Source organism: Arachis stenosperma, chromosome 2, assembly GCF_014773155.1.
Source record: "Arachis stenosperma cultivar V10309 chromosome 2, arast.V10309.gnm1.PFL2, whole genome shotgun sequence".
NCBI lineage: Eukaryota > Viridiplantae > Streptophyta > Magnoliopsida > Fabales > Fabaceae > Arachis > Arachis stenosperma.
The window spans coordinates 462,110-481,705 of NC_080378.1; the positions used below are offsets into that span (position 1 = coordinate 462,110).

Here is a 19,596-nt window from a genome sequence, read left to right on the forward strand (position 1 = left end):
CCACTCATTCCAAAAACTTCAACTGATGGAAAAATATAACATTAATGATTATATCTCTAATACTCGCTAAACTTCCATAATATTCCATTGGCTCCTCATACTTTCCATATATTTTTTTAGTTGACTAATTCTATGATTTGAACTCTATTTAAAAATTTGTTGTTGGCCAATAAATTATTGTATATATAAGATGAATTCAAATTTCTAATACTTGTTTAAAGTTAACTGAGCACTCCATCATTTTAAGTTGATTATTTATTTATCATATATATTAATCAATAATTTTAAAAACTAAAACAGAAACATTATAAATGGAATATATAAAAGTCCACAAGACAATGTGTTTTGCCAACAAATCATGCAATAAAAAAATGTTTTAAATAACATGCAGATTCCAGATCTTCGAACATATGCTCATGACATACACTCATGACATGTCGGTAATAATTGATTTTTTTTCACATTTTTATATTATACTATTTTTTATTTAAAAAAAAAAACAAAAAGAAAAATAATTGTTTAGAAAAATCAAAAGCATATAGCTAGCTCCATCATCCATCACCATCTTTCTTTTTCTTCTGCTCTTCACACACAACCCTCAGATCTTTCAGTTCAGCTTCGAGTTCCCAACTAGCTGCCAATATTTTTCCATTTCTCATTTGATTTTGCTCATTAAAAAGAAAAAGCAAATTTTCATTTTTGGGGTTTAATGTTTTTACTTGATCTGTTTGGAAGTTGGAACTAAGAAGTGGTGATTTCGGGAAAATGCTGAGTTTATGAGGAGAAATGGTTATTGGGGTTTGTTTGGATCCAGGAAAAGGCTTACACTTTTCAATTTGCAAAACGAGGGTCCTTGTTTCCAAAATGTGGATCTTGTAAAAGCTGTTGACTTTGATCAACAAAGAAAAATAAGAGAAAGAGAAAAAAAGGAGCAACATTTTCCTTTTTTCTTTCCAGCTCAAGGTGGTTCAACTTAGAAGAAGCTTAAAGGTTAAGTAGCTTTTTGAAGTAGGATGAAAAAGTACTGTGTGTATGTATATTTATATGTTGAAGACTTGACTTGAGTTGCATTTCTGGGGTTGTTGAGTAACTGAGTTGACTCTGAAACCAGATAAGAAGGTAGATGCTAAGATAGTAGTATGTAGAGTATTATTTTATATGGTTATGAAAAAGTGAGGTATTCAGCATATGCGTGTTTGTGTTTTAACTTTTATTTAAACCATTTTTGGATTAATGAAGTTACATATTCATGTGTGATGTTTGTCTCTCATGTTTTATTAGCTTTAAATGCAAAAACTGAGGTTGCTGGTGTTATTAGTTTTGGTTATGAGAGAATGTGAGATCACCTACCAAAAGTCCTTTTGATTTAATGAAGTAGCCTTAGATTTGATGGAATTTTATTTGGTGGTTAATTATATTTTCTGTGCTTACTTGATCCTACAAAATGTTCATGAAGTTAGTGGCATGACAGAATATTCTGTTGTATGTCTTGGTACTAAATTGAGGATCACATTGGGTCATAGTTTGTATTGAGAGAAAAACAAAAAAAATTGTTGTTTGGTATACCCTTTTACCTTTCTACTTACACTGAGCTTTTAAAGTGATTTGCAGACAGTTCTAGCTCCAACATCTTACTACATGAGATTAGGAAAAACAAGTTAAAGACCATGATTGAAGTATCTCGAGGCAGCGAATAAGGTTTTGTTAGACTTCTGGTGGAGTGAAGGGGACTTGCTATTTTTAGACACATTTGGAAAAGGCACATTATTGAAAGTGGAAGAAGCTTTTGTTAATTCAAGGTTGACTTGTGCATCTCAGAATGGGGATTCAGTGCTCCAGATTCTTTCCATGTTGTATGAATTCACAAGTTAAGGCATCTGTTCCTGAAACTCCAGATGCCGGTGGGTAAAATCATACTATAACCATAGTGGATTGTGTTGTTCTGGTTGTGTGACAAGAAGTTCTGATTTATGATGGATGTTTATTTGATTTTTGTTCCAGAAAATGAGGACACAAGTGAGGTCAGTAACTGGCCTATGTTCTGTGAATTTTCTCTAGAGCAACTTAAGAATGCTACCTCTGGTTTTGCTGTTGAGAATATTGTATCCGAACATGGAGAGAAGGCACCAAATGTTGTTTATAAAGGGAAGCTGGAGAATCAAATGAGGATTGCCGTTAAACGATTCAACAGAAATGCTTGGCCTGATTCTCGGCAGTTTTTGGTAAGTTTTCCCCCATGACTTCTTACACAACTTAGTTTTCAATTATCATGTTGATGATCTAAGACTGTATAAGGCTAGATAATAATTAATAACATCTTTCAGCTTCATCTTTTATGTGAAGCTAATGTCCATCAAGTTGTGATGATAGACCTTCTTTTTGCCCTTTTGTTTTAACCTACTCAAAACAAGTTTTTGCAACAACTGTAGGAGGAAGCAAGATCGGTTGGTCAGCTTCGGAACCAGAGACTAGCAAATTTGCTTGGTTGTTGTTGTGAAGGAGATGAAAGGTTGCTTGTGGCCGAATATATGCCCAATGAAACACTTGCAAAGCACCTTTTCCATTGTAAGCAATCCTTCCATGCATATATTTTCTCCTTGTCATATTTGAAAATATTATTACTATATCTTGAATTTATGATTTATTTATTTAGTTTAAGGTTTTGTTGGTGGTGCTAGATGTAGGATTAGTGCCTAAGCCACCATTTTACTAACCATTTTCCATTTGGAATTTACATGATACCAATGGGTGCAGTTTATTTTTAGTTATAATGTTTAAAAGTTCTGTAAACATCAAGAATGAGTGGCTAGGAATGTTCTTGAGCACACATTAAATGTGCTCGAAGAACATGCGAGTATTTTTGTTATACAATTCAAATGACATTAGAAATGGAGCCATGAATATATTCGACTTAAGAGTTGTCTTATTTCTTGTGTCTAAACCAGGGGAAACACAACCCATGAAATGGGCAATGCGGCTAAGAGTTGTTCTACATCTTGCACAAGCTCTAGAGTACTGTACAAGTAAAGGGCGAGCACTCTATCACGACCTTAATGCATATCGGGTTCTATTTGATGAGGTAAGCTTTATGTGCCTTGCCTATTTTATATGTGTCTAACATAATTAGATTGAGATAAAAATGTTCGAAACTTTCAGGATGGTAATCCTAGGCTTTCGAGTTTCGGCCTCATGAAAAATAGTAGGGATGGGAAAAGTTACAGCACAAATTTGGCATTTACCCCTCCGGAGTATCTCAGAACTGGTACGAAATGTTGTTTAGTCTGGCCTATTAATGCTTCAAACTCAGCATAGTTGAAAATCTGTATTGCATTTTAAATTTACAACCAGTTATATTTTGCAAGATCTGAGTGATGCAATATTTCATATATCTCTTTGTTCCATAGGGAGAGTAACACCGGAAAGTGTGATTTATAGCTTTGGCACTCTTTTGCTGGACCTTCTTAGTGGGAAGCATATCCCCCCAAGTCATGTAAGTTATTCCTTCAGCCTGAATTCCCTAACAAAGACATAACATGTTTGTGTACTATTATTAATACACATACATATATAAGTATTGTAAAATTTTGTGCAGGCCCTTGATTTGATTCGGGACAGAAATCTTCAGATGCTAACAGATTCTTGTTTGGAAGGGCAATTTTCTGATGATGATGGGACTGAGTTGGTGCGGTTAGCATCACGGTGTTTACAGTACGAACCTCGAGAACGGCCTAATCCGAAATCGTTAGTGGCTGCACTGGCTCCTCTTCAAAAGGAAACAGAGGTTTGTTTATTAGTGTATGTTCACATAAAACATGCTGAAATGACAAACATATCACAACTCCTTACTATTTTCTCATAACAAAATTTAGATCTCATCTTTTCTTTATAGGTTCCTTCAGATGTCTTGATGGGAATTCCACATAGTGCTGCTACTTTTGCTTCATTGTCTCCACTTGGTGAAGCATGTGCAAGAAAGGACTTGACTGCCATACATGAAGTTCTGGAAAAACTTGGCTATAAAGATGATGAAGGAGTGGCAAATGAGGTTCTTTATCTATATTTTATTTTAATTAATTGCTATATTCCTTTTAAAATTTTTTACAAGATTTATGTAATATACATTTTATATGCTCAAGTGGACAAGATGCTTACTTTTGTGTTTGCTTTTCTCTATTTGGATACTGCAGTTATCATTCCAGATGTGGACTGATCAAATGCAGGAGACATTGAATTGTAAGAAAAAGGGCGACGTTGCTTTCCGGCAGAAAGATTTTAAACTAGCCATTGAATGCTACACGCAGGTAGTTTTTATGCTCTCTTAATGCTTTACATGCACTTGTATGTTATACAGATCACTACTTTTTACTGAATTGGAAGGTAACTGGATCCTAATCCTTCATAGTTAGCATGAAAGTTTCATGTTTGTGAGTAATGCTTGAGATTTCTAGCTAGAGCATAGTTACCATGGTTCTCTCTTATTTGCATGTGTACATTTACTGAATTCCCCATTTCCTACACTGCTTACCAAATTCTCTATAAAATATAGTTTAATCACAAAAGGTATCGAATTTAGTACTGAAACAAGTCGCATACCTGTTCTTGTACCCGCTTTCTGGTAACTAGAGTTTCACATCAATATTTTGGAATAGTTTTGGTAGAATTTCTGAATCCATTCTTTTTAGCTGTTTAATCGGACTACAATATTTATCTAAATGTGACATAATTGTATTATACACAGTTCATTGATGCCGGAACGATGGTTTCTCCTACAGTCTATGCACGACGCAGTCTGTGTTATCTTATTAGCGACATGTATCAGGAAGCACTGAATGATGCAGTGCAAACAAGAGTGATTTCTCCTGTATGGCACATTGCATTTTATCTTGAATCTGTTGCACTTGGAGGACTTGGAATGGAGAATGAAGCACAAGTAGCAATCAAAGAAGCTACAACACTTGAAGCTAAGAGGAGTTCAAATGCTAAACAAAAGTGAATAAGGCTTTGTACAGAGACAAACCTTTCTTGCTGATTTATGTTCTGCATGATGATGATGACAACCACCACCCCCACAAGATTAATTATTCCAAAGATTTCATCTTTGAATTACACCATAGATCCACAACAACAAAGTTGAATGTGTTTTTTAAGACTACTACTTCAAGGAACAGTGATTGGATTGGATGAGTGTTGGTTATGACACACCCCTTCCCCCTTTTTTGTTGGGTTGGTTAGGATGTTCAATTTAGTTTATGATTTGATTCATTAAAGCATGGCTCCTTACTTCTGGCAAAATTTTTCATTTTTTTTCATTTTATAAAAGGTTGAAAGTGTGAAAAGTGAATAGCTTTGTTGATCATGGCCTTGTATTTTCATTATTTTTTTGTTGGAATGCCAAGATATTGTGTTCATTTGTTGGTGCCTTGAATCTTGTGACATCAATGCTTTTGATTGAATAAAAAAAAAAAAAAAAGAGTTGGATGAGAAGTGAAAAATGGGAAGAAAAATACCTATGATGTCGTTACTTGGATGAAGAAAGTAAAAATATTTTTTCTTATCTTTTACTTGATGAAAGGAAATTGGAGAGAAAATAATAATATGTTGGTTGTAGAGAAAAAGTAAGAGTAAAGAGCATAAAACATATATATGATAGGCCACAGGATCCAAATAAAAGGGGAGGAAAGTTAACAAAAGATAAACGAAACACATCAATACATAATTAAAGTAAGAAAATGGACGTTGGGAAGAGTATAGCAATGGAAAAACTGACAATGATGCTACTCTGTCATTTATGCCATTGGTACTGAACTTGAGTCGGCACACTTTCACATGTAAAATGAGTATAACAAACATTTCTTGTCATTAAACCATTCTATTAGACAACATTAATTCACATATGCAAATGGCTAAAAAGAAAACCTTCACTCATCAAGATGAATCAAATGTTTATGATCATAGTATCAAGATAAGTTCATGGATTCTCCTTGCCGCTGTCCAATTTCGCCAGGTTATTTTCTTGAGACTCTCTTTTTGATCCGAAAATGTACTCCTTCACAGTACTCTGAGCTGAAAGTATTTGCTTCTTAACCTGCCATTAAGAAACCATTCCATCAGAGGGAAATAATCCTTAGGAATTAGCATTTCAATTAAATCATCTTCAAGTTGTCAAAAAGACTTAAAACTAAATAAAATAAAACAAAGTATTCTCATTCAATCTCTAACTCTCTAACTCCCCCCCCTCTCTCTCTCTCTCTCTCTCTCTCTCTCTCTCTATTTATAGACAACTATCTCTTCTAACTAACTTTGGTGCCCTGATATTATAACTTGAAAACAAGTAATATACATTGAAAACAAGTTATTCTTCTGTTGTAGATGCGTCAAACGTTTTATATAGACATATCTATGGACTATGATAGTGAATGTTGACTAGTGAATTACTAATAAGAATAGGTTTGGTTGGGGAATAAAATTCAGGTGGACACTTTCATGTATCGAATTCATCCATGAAAACTTCATCCCATTTTTACACCTCTACCAAACAAATAAGTGTAGTAGAGATGAGATTGCTGAACTCTTTTGGGTATGACAAGACAAGTAACAGGTAAGACTAAGAACAAATATAATTGTGAGGCAGAATCTAGTATGGAGAAGATGACATAAACTTAAATAATAAGACTAACAGATGCTCTTAATAAAACTGTAAATCAAATATTTTCTGAAGCTTTTGGGTTTTGAGAATCCAATGGTAGTAGTGATGTATTGACATTCAGGCACTCCTGCCAGTGAAGCACATAAGCATCAAGGGCTCAAACTATGCACTCTATTAACAAGGTTTATTCAGTGATACTTGAGAAGGTGAACTCAAATGAGGAAATTAATTTTCAGAGTACAACCAGAAAAGAGGTTCTAGAAACAGCATTCTAACTACAAAAGGCACATACTTATCTCTATTGCAAGGCCATAGTTTCTAATATACAAAGTTAGTTATTAGTGCAACATTTTACAGCTTATCCACAAGCAATTACATGTACTTGCAAAAATGAAAGTATTGATATTTGATTATTTGAATAGTTTTTGAGAAGGGAACCATGCACCAGTAGAATAATCATGGTGGTCCAACCCCCAATTCACCAGTAGATTCTGAATAAAGTTTCAAATTGAAAACAGCATTCATCCAATAGGTATAACCAACACCAAATTAGATGAGCTAACTTGACCTTTGTTTGAGACAAAAAAAATTCCAAATTGCAGCCATGAAACTTGCAACTAATAAGTAATAGCCCATAAACCAGAAAATCAACTGAGAATTTGGGAAAAACTAGAACATGTATCCAATAATAATAACAATAAAGAAGAAAAGGGTAAAGATTAAAGCTTTTGACTGAGAGAAAAAGAGAGATTACAGACAGGGTCGAGAGCGTTGGGCTGAGGGCCATAATCAGCGGTCAAGAGAAAATAGGAAGCGGTGACGGTTGCAACAATGGTTACCCTTTTCACCAGCTTCTCTGTTTTTGGACTCAACAAACTCATTTTTCTTCAATTTGATCAGATCCAATGCGATTATCTTCTTCGCTTCTCTCTAACTTCAAGCTTCAAGCTCCAAGCTTCAAGCTTCAAACTCTGTGTTCCAGGTTCGGCACTATCAAAGTAAAAATAAAGAAGATAATATATTTATTTAATTACTTTTTGTTTGAGGCTTGCTACACATACAAGTCTTTTTGACTTACAAGTTTTACAAGTTGCTACACATTAGAGTCTTTTAATGCGTTATTTAATTTCCAAAGCGCTACACTCACCGTGAATTATGAACAACTCCTCTTCCTCTTCCTCTTCCTCTTTCTCTTCTTCTTCTTCACTCACCGTGAATTATGAACAACTCTTCTTCTTCTTCTTCTTCTTCTTCTTCTTCACTCACCGTGGATTATGAACAACTCATCTTCCTCTTCCTCTTCCTCTTCCTCTTCTTCTCCTTCTTCTTCTTCTTCCTCCTCCTCCATGTATTTCTTCGTTATTCTCTTTGCCTTTTCATTGTTGTTTTATTTGCTTCGTTTTTTTTCGATTTTCATGGTTTCTGAAATCAAGTTTTGAAATCGTTTTGAAGATAATGAAACTTCAGAAATACACCCAAACGATTATAGAAAATACACCCAAACGATATTTCTTCGTTATTCTCTTTGCCTTTTCATTAGTTGTTTTACTTGCATTTATTACTGGTATTCTTGCTTCTTTTTTTTCGATTTTCATGGTTTCTGAAATCAAACTTTGAAATCGTTTTGAAAATAATAGAACTTCAGAAATACACCCAAACGATTATAGAAAATACACCCAAACGATATTTCTTCGTTATTCTCTTTGCCTTTTCATTAGTTGTTTTACTCGTTTATTACTGGTATTCTTACTTCTTTTTTTTTTCGATTTTCATGGTTTCTGAAATCAAGCTTTGAAATCGTTTTGAAAATAATGAAACTTCAGAAATACACCCAAACGATTACAGAAAATACACCCAAACGATTATAGAAAATACACCCAAAGGACACTTTATGCATAATTCAGAACTCTTTCTCTTTCTCCTCCTCATATTCTGCTGCTTCTTCTTCTTCAAAAATGATTTCAGAGCTTGATATCAAAAAATAATGGAAATCAAGAATAACGAAAAAAGAAAACAAAGAGAAAAGCACGTAAATGAAGAAGGAGAAAGAGAAGGCAAAAAACGAAAGAAAAGAAGAAGAAGAAGAGGAGGAAGAGGAAGAAGAATGTGCAGCAAGAAGAAGAAGACGATGCAGTGAAATTGTGCAGTAACGGTTGAAGAAGGAGAAAGAGAAAGTAAGAAACGAAAAAAAAAGAAGAAGAGGAAGAAGAAGAAGAACGTGCAGTAACGTTCAAGCGCGTTAATATAATAACTTGTAAAGACTTGTATAAAAAAATGCTTGTATATGGAGAATTTCTCTTTTTGTTTTATGTATCTTTTGGATTTAAAACTTTTTAATGGAATTATTGAATTTTATTTACCGTTTACTTATATTATAGTTGCTTTGGTGACTTTATTATATTACAAGAGAAAGTATTAGTAATTAATTTCTAGTCATTGAATATTAATTAATTAATTTGAGAGTTTAATGTTTATAATTTATAATAAAAGATTAAAAATTTATAGTTTAAAATTTAAAATTTAAAATAAATAAAATAATTTTAAAAGAGTTGACTAGTGTTACCTAAAAAAAAAAATTAGTTTAGAATATATTTGTTAAAATGTATGCTTAGAAGTAGTTGAAATATAAAATAAATTTTTTTCCAAAAAATTTAAGTAAAATAAATTATCTTAAGAGGATGGGATGGAGTCCAACTAAATTGGGTTATAATTTTATCACATTGTTTGAGTAATATATGGTCTTCACTTCGTCTTATACATCCCAAATTAGAATTAGATGGAATAAAATAGGAGAGCTTTGATGGAATAGAATGGGATCTATTTTACGTAGACCACTTTACTAGTTTACTTCATGAAATTGGCAAGTATATAATAGAAGTCTATTAAATTCTTTTGATTTTTGAACTCTACTTACTTCCCTATAATTTTACATAGTGGTGTTGATGAATCGGATTCGATTATCTCCGCAGTATTTATCCGAATTCGATCTGAAAACTATGGATATTGATCTGATCCGCAAGGTTAACGCATCAGATCTGCACACTAATCGGATTGGATTGCGAATTTTGTATTGGTATCTGCATATTCGTGTATCCGCAAAAATAAAGAAATAAATAAGTAAATATTTTTTTATATTTTATTTCAATTAATAATTATGTTATATTATTTTAATTTATTATTTAAGAAAAATATGTTTAATATTATTTTAAAAGTAAATATATTTAAAAAAATAAAAATAATAAATTTTTTGATATTTTTTTAATAAAGATAAGATTTTAAAAATATTTTTAAATTTTGCGGATATATCCAATATCTGATTCGATCCATAAATGTGCGGACTGCGGATATTAGTGCGAATCGGATCGAAATTTTGACTATATCTAATCCGATCCTATCCGCATTCACCCTTAATTTTACACCACCATTTCAACACATGGATACCCTCAAAAGAAATTGATTCCATGTTATTGATTTCTTTCTGCTTATTAAATTAGTGTTTTGCTTTAAAAACATATTAGCGCACTAACATATGAGTCACACTTGGAATATGTAACACTATAATTATCTATTAATAAAGACGCTATAAGTTTCTCAAGAGAAATGACATGTGTGTTCCATAGCAATTAATAGCCTCTCAAACCAAACTACCCCCATCCTCTCTCTATTTCACACACACCTAGCTACTGAAACCAGTAACCAACAGTAACTACCTACTCTTCACTCTCACACCGTTCTTCATCAAACCAAACCAAACTATGCTGTGTCTTTGGAGACGAAATACAGAAACACATTCACACAAACCATTGAGGCATTAACACAAACATAACATGCTCACATAGTCCCACCCTTCATCAATCTTCTTCTTCCTCCTCCATTTCCAATGTACCAATACCACACAAAACCCACCACCACTACTACCAAATTTTATTCCCAATTCACCCCAAAATGCAACCACCTCAACCAGCACAACCCCAAACCTCTCTCCTTCAACCTCACCATAACTTCTTCTCTCAAAAACCAATCACAAGACCCATCAAAGGATCCTCCTTTTTCACAAACCCTAACTTCAATTTTCCTCTCGCTGCCGGACTGGGCCGACGCCGTCAAAGAGCGTGGCATGCAGAGGAAGAGGGGACTCTACACCCACACTGAGTGGCTCCAGCACCGCTCCTCCCTCCGCCACCTCCGCCACCTCCTCTCGACCCTCTCCTCCCGTGTCGTCCTCTCCTTGCTCCCTCCAGTCCTCGCATTCACAACCTTCGCCGCCGCTATCGCCGCCTACAACTCCGCCGTCTCCGCACACTTCCTGCTGCCGGAGTATTTCCCGGTTCTCAGGGCTTCTTCTCTGCCTTACCAGCTCACCGCACCCGCCCTGGCCCTCCTCCTCGTTTTCCGAACCGAGGCTTCATACGCAAGGTTGCTACTCAGATTTCAGATAATGGTGTGAAAGAAAAAATTATACTTTCCCGCTTCGTAGTAGAATTGTTCACTCAAGTGAAAATTACTTGATTTATGATATTGTATCGTTGGATTCTGTAGCTGATTTCGTCAAGTGGGATAACTCTTTAGTTGTTGAATTTCAATTTTCGGAAAGCAATGCTACTATAACCGTAAAAAACAAGGGGAGAAAAAGGAGGAGATTTCAGTGTTTCTGTGAAAAACACCATGGTTGTTTTGGTTGTCAAATGGAATAGTCTAAGGGTTAACTTGCATGAACAAATTTGATTTGAATAAATTGGGACAAAAAAGTTCTGGCTAAAGGTGGTTGTTGGATGGAGTAAAATGGAGGGATATGCTTGCCCCTTTGAGGTTTAACTTGAATGGCACATGGTGATTTTGCCAAATAATTACATGCACAAATTATTGTTGTATAGTATTCTTTTCATTCTCTGAATTGTGTGGTATATATTATATACTCTGTCATTCAACACAATCTACTATAGCAGTGATTATGGAACAACTGATGCAACTAACTGCAAGTTTATGTGCGTTTCATTCCTGAGTACAGATTTGTGGAGGGGAAGAAGGCATGGACCAAGGTCATTGCTGGGGCACACGATTTTGCTACGCAGGTTATGGCTGTTGTTGAGAGTCCTTCGGATTTGCCTCTCAAGAAGGCACTTTTGCAGTACATCATGGCATTTCCTGTTGTGCTTAAGGTTGGAACCGTCTTTGTCTTAGTTGGGTTTTCATCAAGTTTGGATTACACTTAATTACTATTGTGATGGTGGTCTGTGAGGTTTGTTAGTTGTGTTGGTAAGATTGGTGGTGAGTTGGTGGAGGTCAAAATGGTTTTTTCATTTGTTGAGCTTCAGTCAAGTTGGGATGTTTGCCATGGTAATGTAAAGGATAGTTTTTGAGGTTCTGTTGAAGGCATGTAGGTTTGGGTTTTTAGATGCTTGAGGTCAGAATACTAGAATAGCTCCATATTTTTAATTCCCACTAATTTTTGGCTTATTATTGATCTGGTCAGGAAACTCACATTGTGTATGATTTGAATGCAGTGTCATGTGTTGTATGGTTCAGATGTTAGGAGTGATCTTCAGCATGTGCTAGAAGTAGATGATCTAGCTATAGTGATTAATTCGAAACATAGACCTCGGTGCATTGTTGACTTCATATCTCAAAGCATTCATCTGCTAAAGTTGGAGGATGCCAGAAGAAGTGCATTGGTAGGCATTTATCAGAATTGTTGGCCTTTTTTAGTAAGTAGATGTTGAATGCAAAGATAAAATTGTAAAAATTTTACTTCCAATGTCAAAAATTGAAGTAGCAAGTTATGTGACCGCTTGGTAATTAGGCGGCAATATTTTGGATGTGTACCATCCTCTCCGTTAGAGAGTTTAACCTTTCCTATATCATGGTACATGGCACACTAGCAATCTCTTATTTTGTATGCCACTTGTCTTATTGCCTTACAGGAATCAAAGATCTCTTGTTTCCAAGACGGGATTGGCATCTGTGAACAACTTATGGGTATTCCCATTCCACTATCATATACTCGCTTGACGTCAAGGTTTCTTGTCCTGTGGCATTTAACGCTCCCTATCATACTTTGGGATGATTGTCATTGGATGGTGGTTCCTGCTACCTTCATTAGTGCTGCTTCTTTGTTCTGTATTGAAGAAGTATTTTCCTTCCTTTACCTTGACTAGTTTATATTTCAAAATGATGTTGTTCTGCAAGTTTGTATAGTTCAGAGAAAATTGACCTCTAAGGCTATTTCACATTTGTTTATTTTTTCTTGTATGTGTAATTCACGAGGTGAATTTAAGGGTGTGTTTGTTTCAACTTATTTTTCTAGATTAAATTTTGCATGTATAAAACCAGAAATGTAGAGTCTTTAATCTTAACCAATTCTAGTTGAATTTGCATACAGCTGCCAAAGAAACATTGCTGAATCAATTTTTCTTGAACTGCCCTAAATCCAAACTTAAAAAGTGATTGATGGATTGATTCATGATTAATGCAGGTTGGAGTTCTTATAGAGGAGCCATTTCCTATGCTTGCACTTGATGCTCTGTGCCAAAAGGCCCATAACGACATCCAAGAATCAATTGAAGCTGAAAACTTAATCCACACTCAACTTGTTGCAAAGCAAAAGAAGGCAAAGAAGCACTCCCAGAGCGGCCACACGAAGGAGCATTCACCAAATGGCTGGCCTAATTCCTAGTTTAAAGGGAAACTTTCCACGAATCTCTCCAACTTTTGCTTATGAGGTGCCTCTGTATACACTACTTGGAAGCCAAAGCTGATTGCTAACGAATGCTTCATGTTTTGTAATTACTCACATTAGTTATGCAATACTTACAAAATTTTGAAAATAGAGCAAAGTTGTGCTCTCTAATGATGTATTCTACTTATGAAGTGGCTCTTCAACTCTGTATATATCATAATCCATGTACATATAACTTGGTTCTCAGTGTATTTATGGAATATTGATTATTTATACAAACCAGTTACTTATAGCCATTTACTTTTTCGGGGCTTGTACATAAGCAATTGTTGAATCACTACAACTTGATACGATAGGATCATTTTTTCCAAGGTTGGTTCTGTTTGATTTGTAAACCTTGAAATGCTGTACTATCTGTAGTCTTACAATTGTTTGCGGAAGTTACTAAAATACTCATTAAATGTGTTTTAGTAATATACAAGTAATTTTTTGGGGGGTCTATATCGTAACTTAAAGACCCGACTTTCTGAAAAATATCTCAAAGCAACCCTATTCTGAAATGCCAAAGCAACCCTCTTCATTGCACAGAATTATGTACATGCATTAACATTGATAGTGGTATTATTCCCATGTATCTTCACTATCATCATTGTTCATGAAAAAAACATTGAAATTACATAATTGGCTATTTTACACGCTACACAGAAACAATGTGAAAGTAACTCAAATGAAGTACCTGAATTATTCACATCAAATCATACATAACAAATAAATAGGGGAGAGTTCATAGGCATCCAAACTTTGATCAAAATAGTTGATTCAGAATTCTCAATTACTTAAAATTTAAAATGTCCTTCAATTATCATATTTTGATCTGAACACTTGGACTTTAAATTTTCCACTTGGATTCCTTGATCCAAGCTTTTTACCGGTATTAGAGGATCTGTCTCACTACCTCTATTCCAAATTGGCAAAATTTCTGTCACAAATTTACTAATAATTTTCTTTTCAATTCCCTCCTTAACAAGCTCTTCAAACTCACTGGAATTTCCCCTCAAATCTAACAGAACACTGCACATCCCTTGTCGATTACAATAGTCCAGAATCACATCTAGATTTATCTGATCCAAAATGACGGTTTCAATTCCTTTTTCGGCCAGTTCTAGAGCGGTTGCTGTTCCATTATCAGTAAAAACTATAACTTTATCAGTAACTTCATTGACAGCAAGTGGAATTTCATTTGAAGAACTAGAATCCTTATGTATTACAATCCGGAGCGGCTGATTTGCTCCAGGTTCTTGAGATGCAGGTATTGATTTGTTCCCACTGAATAAGGAAGAGGAAAGTATCACTGCATCATATTCTTGCAATAAACGTGAATAGTATCCACCACATTCTGTAACTCCATCCCCAAGTAAGTCTGAAAAATTCCCATTGACAGAAAGAGAATATCTGCAAATCAGAAAAGGCAATGCTATGAAATATATATCATTATATGCTAAAACCAAAACTTCAATGTGCACCAACAGAACAAATGTGCCTGAATGAGTGTGTTTGGAAACATGTTTGGACAGGTTAGAAACAATTCTGGAGGATGGAAAATCGATTTTTGCAATTTTTGCAAAATCAACTATGGCTTCCAGAATTGATTTTTGAAGGAATCAATTTTTTTTTAGAATGGCTTTTAGAGAAACTACCAAATATAAATCACTTTATATCATAATCTGTTTTGCAGAATTATTTCTAATTAGATTCAACTCTACAAAAGCAGAACCAAAACCATTAATGATAAGCAAAAAGAGGATTTAAATTACCTCAATGTAAGGAGAGGTTTTCCGGTTAACATGCGATGAACAAAGGCCTCGTTAAGGCTCTTGCATAACTCTTCCTCTACACCGACAACAACTTCAATACCTGCATCTCTCAATCTAGCCAACCCTTTGGATTCCACAAGGGGATTTGGATCCACCATCCCAACCACCACTTTTTTCACTTTGGCTTTGATTAAAGCTTCAGTGCAAGGTGGAGTCCTTCCAAAATGATTACAAGGTTCTAAACTCACATAAGCCGTGGCATTCTCCGCCAAATCGCCAGCATCTCTCAAGGCAAACACCTGAAAATTTACATCTACTTTCTCAGCATAATCATCATCAAAGGCATTCTCTTTCTAAACCTTGATGAAGAGTTACAAATTTACAAATTCTCTTTCTAATCATAACTGTATGAAAACTATGGTCACAAATACAAATATATTCTTATGTTCACAAGAAAATCATTTGAATTCAAATTAGGCTTCTTAATTCTTATACATGTTAGATTGAAATACCAATGCAATAAAACATATAGAGAATCTAACATACAATACATTGTCAAAAGATGCACAAAAAAAATTTACAAATAATATTGTAATATTACATTCAAACAAATAAAAGAGAAAATTTTGAGAAGGTTCATACCTCAGCATGCGGTTGACCTGCTTTAGGGTGGAACCCTTGACCAACAATTTTCCCATCCTTCACAATAACACACCCCACCATTGGATTGGGGCTTGTGAAGCCAATAGCTTTTCTTGCAAGCTCAACACACCTTCTTATGTAAAACCCATCATCACAATCGCCAACATCACTTTCTCCGTTAAAGGGACCACATTCTTCTACTACACCCACATAACCATCATAGCTACTCATCAAACCAGGTACGCTTTGACTCAAAAAATTAGATTTTTGAAGCAAATGATTGAGACCCACATTGAAACTGAGCTTGGAGGAGTGATGGGATTGTTGAAAAGTTGCAAAATTTGGAGGAGTTGCATTGTTTGGGAATCTGGACACAGGTAGAGTGCAGTGTGCGAGTGAAAAGAGTTGTGCTTGCATTGTTGTGGTGACAGAAAGATGCAGAAAGTGTAGGATTAAAACTTAAAAGTAAAAACAAATAAATAATAGAACAAAAACAAGAGGAAAGAATAACAGAGAATCTCAATTCTCGATTGAACAGATCGGTTAAAAATTTAAGGTTGTCTGAGCCCGGGTTCGAACCGGGGACCTCTAGTGTGTGAGACTAGCGTGATAACCAACTACACCACCCAGACTAATTTGTTTAATGATTTGCAAAGATCTTATTTGACACAGTTTCAGTGGCAACAGATCATGGAAAATTTTCAATTTTTCATGAGCTATTCTGCAATTGTGTTTTTTCAACAGTGAAAGTAATGTGATGTCAGTTTGAAACAGTTTCATTTGAGTTAAGGCATAAGGTTTAGTGTTGGAAGATTTACTTCTGGGCAAGTTTTATGGTGTGGATGGTATTAAATATCCACACCTGTGGATATTATGTGGAGACCTTCTTCATTGAACACGTTTCTGTTGTCCATGTTCACAAGAGAAGCTGATGGGACATCATGTTAGGGAGCAGCAGATATTTGCAGATGTACTGCACGGTCTAGGAAAATTAATAAGTATTATTAGGTGCTAATTATTTTTGGGAAGTTGGGGCTATTGGGCAGGTTCTATTTTTTTTTGTGTATGTGACCATGATTGGATTTTGAACTTGGGTCACCATTTTTTGTGCCACCGTGCAGAACAAAATTTTATTGTGGATAAAAAAGTAAAATGTAGCATTAAAAAGAAAAAGAAATTGAAACCCATTAAGAACATTTAACTTTTTAATATGATACAACGAAGTCGGAATTTATTTCAGCCTCCAATGTCCCAATTTTATCCTCTAAGATTATATATATACTAGACCTACCTAGGGGAAAAAAAATCTTCGCAGAAACAAGATTTTCTTTATTTATACTCATCAATAACTTTCTTTTCAATTTTGAATAAATAATTATACTTTTTTTTAGAGTGAACGTATATAATTATTTTTGTGTAAAGTTGATATTTTTATATTATTAAATACTTTAATAAATTTAACTAAATTATTATACATTAATTTTTAATTATCAATTTTACTTAAAAATAATTGTATGCGAGCCATCAACTTCTTTTGACTATGATCATCGCTTCGTTATTATTATAAAATGAAATGAGAATCACAGTGTATATCATGATACTATTATACTGTGATTATCACTTCATTAAAATATATTATTCTATAATTCTTTGTATACAAGACTTATGTAAACTTTCTTTTTCGTTCTTTATATTATGAAAATGAATTATATACAATGAAGACTCTCTTTAATACTTAGTTTCCTAAACTTCCCTTAAAACACAATGCAACGGAGGCAGGGCGCCATGCAACGTTGGCCGTGGCCGTTGCACCGGAGACAGGGTGCGGTGCAGCGTTGGCTGGGGGCCGTTGCAACGGATGCTGGGCGCGGTGCAACGGACGCTGGTATGGACAGTAAAAGACATCCATATGTCTGGATGCTACGTGGAATGAGTATGCTTTCAACGCATGTAAGGGGGGCCAGCAGGTTGTGATTGTTCAGCAGATAAAGGGACTGACACTGTCAGTCGAATGCAGTGTGTTGGAATTCGCTTCAAATGATATTACCGAAACAAAGAGAAGTGGTTAATTTAATGATGTAGTTTATCTTTTTTGAGCGATAGACCAAAAAAATGCACATAGTTTGTTTTTTTTATAACTGGATAGAGTTTGGATGTCCAATAAAATGTAAGAAAGCCTGAAAAGATGTGATCTACGAAAGGGGGAAAAAAATACTGGGTTAACCGAGAATAAAACCCACGAGCATCCCAACAAAAAGCTAACGCTACTGAAGGTATTAAAAAAAAAATTCTTATAAGAGCTCCATATAGAAAATGCATTCCGTTTTCTACCTTAGCTTTTTTATTGTTTTAGCTATATTGAATTATGGATCATGCTGTTTAAGATGTAAATGAATTAAAAGGCTATCCTTAATTAATTTTAAGAAGCAAATAATGTATTCTATTTTATTATATAAACAAGTGTATTAATCCGTGCCATCCACGCGATAAGATTGAAATTATAATTTTAAATTATTTGTTAAGATTAAATTTAATTATAATAATTTGATTAATAAAAATATAACATGTTATGTATTATTTGCTTTTTCTTAATCTACTGTTAAATATATTAACTCGAAAATAGTTATTAATTGGTTTTAGTAATTTACTTTATTCAATAAATCAAACATATATACTTAATGTGACCATAAATTACTTAATAATAGTTAGACTCACTAACAAATTTTTATATATTTTACTGTCAAGTAAGAACATATCAAAATTAGCTCAAAATCAATAATAAATTATTAGAGAATTCTAATGCACAAAACTCGCTAACAAACAATAAATAATTTAAATCTACTAAAAAATAACTGAACACTTTTCCTTGATGCCTGCAAAATATATACCTGAAATAATATTACATCAATGTTAGTATACAGTTTTACAATCATCGACTGCATTTATTATACATGGCTCCTTCTTAAAAGTTATTCTACACACGTGTGCAGTCAAAAGATAAATTAGTGGACTTTATTTTATTTTTCTAAATTATTATCATTATGTATTATTCATTAAATGCTAATTGCAATATTGTAATTTAATTATAATAAAGATATTTTTCTAAAATAAATCTAGAAGAGAGAATAGTGCTTTCATTTTGGAGGAAAAATGAATTCATGAAGAATTGACACCTCACTTTTATTAGTTGATAATGTATTAAATATTGATTTTATATAATTATAATAAAAAGATTTCTCTAAATTAGTATAATCATGCAGTATTCGTTAAATGTTAATTGTAATATAATTATAATAGATATATTTTTCTAAAATAAATTTAGAAAATAGAACAGTGATTTCATTCCACAGAGAAAATAAATTCATGAGGAATTAACACCTCACTTTTATTAGTTGGAGAAAAAATTTCAGTTCTAGTATATTTTGTCATTATTATACATTTTTCTCTAATCATATATTTACTGTTTTCTTTTTCTTGTTTCAGCATTTTAAACCTGGGTTTAACTTCTCGTAGTTCTCATTTCTCAGTCATTCTATTAGATGTAGTTGATAACTATTGAAATTCTTCGATTAATATAGGAAAAAAATATATTATTATATGATATAATTAATATGAATATATTTTATTAATAAATAAACAAAATTAATATAAAATAAAATTATACATAAGAAAAAGCAAAGAAAATAAAATTAAAATAGGAAAAATGATAAAAAGATTTTTTTTATAATTTTGTTTTGTCATTTTTATTTATAGAAGATTAGAAAATAGTAAATTTTTAAATAAAGTAATTTATATTTGTTGTATTCAAGTAAAATAAG

The 19,596-nt window shown here is 33.6% G+C and overlaps 4 protein-coding genes and 1 non-coding gene across 7 annotated transcripts; 2 read left to right on the forward strand and 3 right to left on the reverse strand.

The window, feature by feature from the left end:
- Positions 1-559: 559 nt before the first annotated feature.
- LOC130961615 (serine/threonine-protein kinase BSK3-like) lies at positions 560-5,440 on the forward strand. Of its 3 annotated transcripts, none has more exons than XM_057887583.1 (11): positions 560-1,119; positions 1,602-1,901; positions 2,002-2,222; positions 2,430-2,565; positions 2,946-3,079; positions 3,157-3,262; positions 3,405-3,490; positions 3,593-3,781; positions 3,890-4,045; positions 4,188-4,301; positions 4,739-5,440. In XM_057887583.1, the coding sequence occupies exons 2-11, from the start codon at positions 1,820-1,822 to the stop codon at positions 4,991-4,993; spliced, it is 1,479 nt and encodes a 492-aa protein (XP_057743566.1). In that variant the 5' UTR covers positions 560-1,119; positions 1,602-1,819; the 3' UTR covers positions 4,994-5,440. The 3 variants fall into 3 exon arrangements, with proteins under 3 accessions (XP_057743566.1, XP_057743565.1, XP_057743564.1); XM_057887582.1 differs by having other exon boundaries at positions 1,612-1,901; XM_057887581.1 differs by having other exon boundaries at positions 560-990; positions 1,612-1,901.
- Positions 5,441-5,692: 252 nt separating this feature from the next.
- Positions 5,693-7,654, reverse strand: LOC130961711 (uncharacterized). Its single transcript, XM_057887697.1, has 2 exons — positions 7,405-7,654; positions 5,693-6,085 (listed from the first exon to the last, which is right to left on the reverse strand). Exons 1-2 carry the CDS (start codon positions 7,525-7,527, stop codon positions 5,969-5,971), a joined length of 240 nt encoding a protein of 79 aa, XP_057743680.1. The 5' UTR covers positions 7,528-7,654; the 3' UTR covers positions 5,693-5,968.
- A 2,603-nt stretch (positions 7,655-10,257) lies between these two features.
- On the forward strand, positions 10,258-13,599 carry LOC130960618 (voltage-dependent chloride channel 1, chloroplastic-like). Its single transcript, XM_057886064.1, has 5 exons — positions 10,258-11,062; positions 11,655-11,805; positions 12,151-12,318; positions 12,568-12,774; positions 13,119-13,599. The coding sequence occupies exons 1-5, from the start codon at positions 10,527-10,529 to the stop codon at positions 13,317-13,319; spliced, it is 1,263 nt and encodes a 420-aa protein (XP_057742047.1). The 5' UTR covers positions 10,258-10,526; the 3' UTR covers positions 13,320-13,599.
- Positions 13,600-13,898: 299 nt separating this feature from the next.
- On the reverse strand, positions 13,899-16,569 carry LOC130961763 (riboflavin biosynthesis protein PYRD, chloroplastic-like). The gene is made up of 3 exons (XM_057887763.1): positions 15,779-16,569; positions 15,137-15,435; positions 13,899-14,774 (listed from the first exon to the last, which is right to left on the reverse strand). Exons 1-3 carry the CDS (start codon positions 16,193-16,195, stop codon positions 14,159-14,161), a joined length of 1,332 nt encoding a protein of 443 aa, XP_057743746.1. The 5' UTR covers positions 16,196-16,569; the 3' UTR covers positions 13,899-14,158.
- TRNAV-CAC (transfer RNA valine (anticodon CAC)) lies at positions 16,337-16,410 on the reverse strand. The gene has a single exon. It is a non-coding gene; the product is annotated as a tRNA-Val (tRNA).
- Positions 16,570-19,596: the final 3,027 nt, after the last annotated feature.

Excerpts from the sequence above, each read along its gene's own strand:
- LOC130961615 (XM_057887583.1), top strand. The coding sequence starts at position 1,820 with ATGGGGATTCAGTGCTCCAGATTCTTTCCATGTTGTATGAATTCACAA. Across the intron at positions 1,902-2,001 it reads TCCTGAAACTCCAGATGCCG|AAAATGAGGACACAAGTGAG; the intron begins GTGGGTAAAATC and ends TTTTTGTTCCAG. Across the intron at positions 2,223-2,429 it reads CTGATTCTCGGCAGTTTTTG|GAGGAAGCAAGATCGGTTGG; the intron begins GTAAGTTTTCCC and ends CAACAACTGTAG.
- LOC130961711 (XM_057887697.1), bottom strand. The coding sequence starts at position 7,527 with ATGAGTTTGTTGAGTCCAAAAACAGAGAAGCTGGTGAAAAGGGTAACC. Across the intron at positions 6,086-7,404 it reads AGCCCAACGCTCTCGACCCT|GTTAAGAAGCAAATACTTTC; the intron begins GTCTGTAATCTC and ends TCTTAATGGCAG.
- LOC130960618 (XM_057886064.1), top strand. The coding sequence starts at position 10,527 with ATGTACCAATACCACACAAAACCCACCACCACTACTACCAAATTTTAT. Across the intron at positions 11,063-11,654 it reads ACCGAGGCTTCATACGCAAG|ATTTGTGGAGGGGAAGAAGG; the intron begins GTTGCTACTCAG and ends TCCTGAGTACAG. Across the intron at positions 12,775-13,118 it reads CTTTGTTCTGTATTGAAGAA|GTTGGAGTTCTTATAGAGGA; the intron begins GTATTTTCCTTC and ends TGATTAATGCAG.
- LOC130961763 (XM_057887763.1), bottom strand. The coding sequence starts at position 16,195 with ATGCAAGCACAACTCTTTTCACTCGCACACTGCACTCTACCTGTGTCC. Across the intron at positions 15,436-15,778 it reads CAGGTCAACCGCATGCTGAG|GTGTTTGCCTTGAGAGATGC; the intron begins GTATGAACCTTC and ends GTAAATTTTCAG. Across the intron at positions 14,775-15,136 it reads AAACCTCTCCTTACATTGAG|ATATTCTCTTTCTGTCAATG; the intron begins GTAATTTAAATC and ends TCTGATTTGCAG.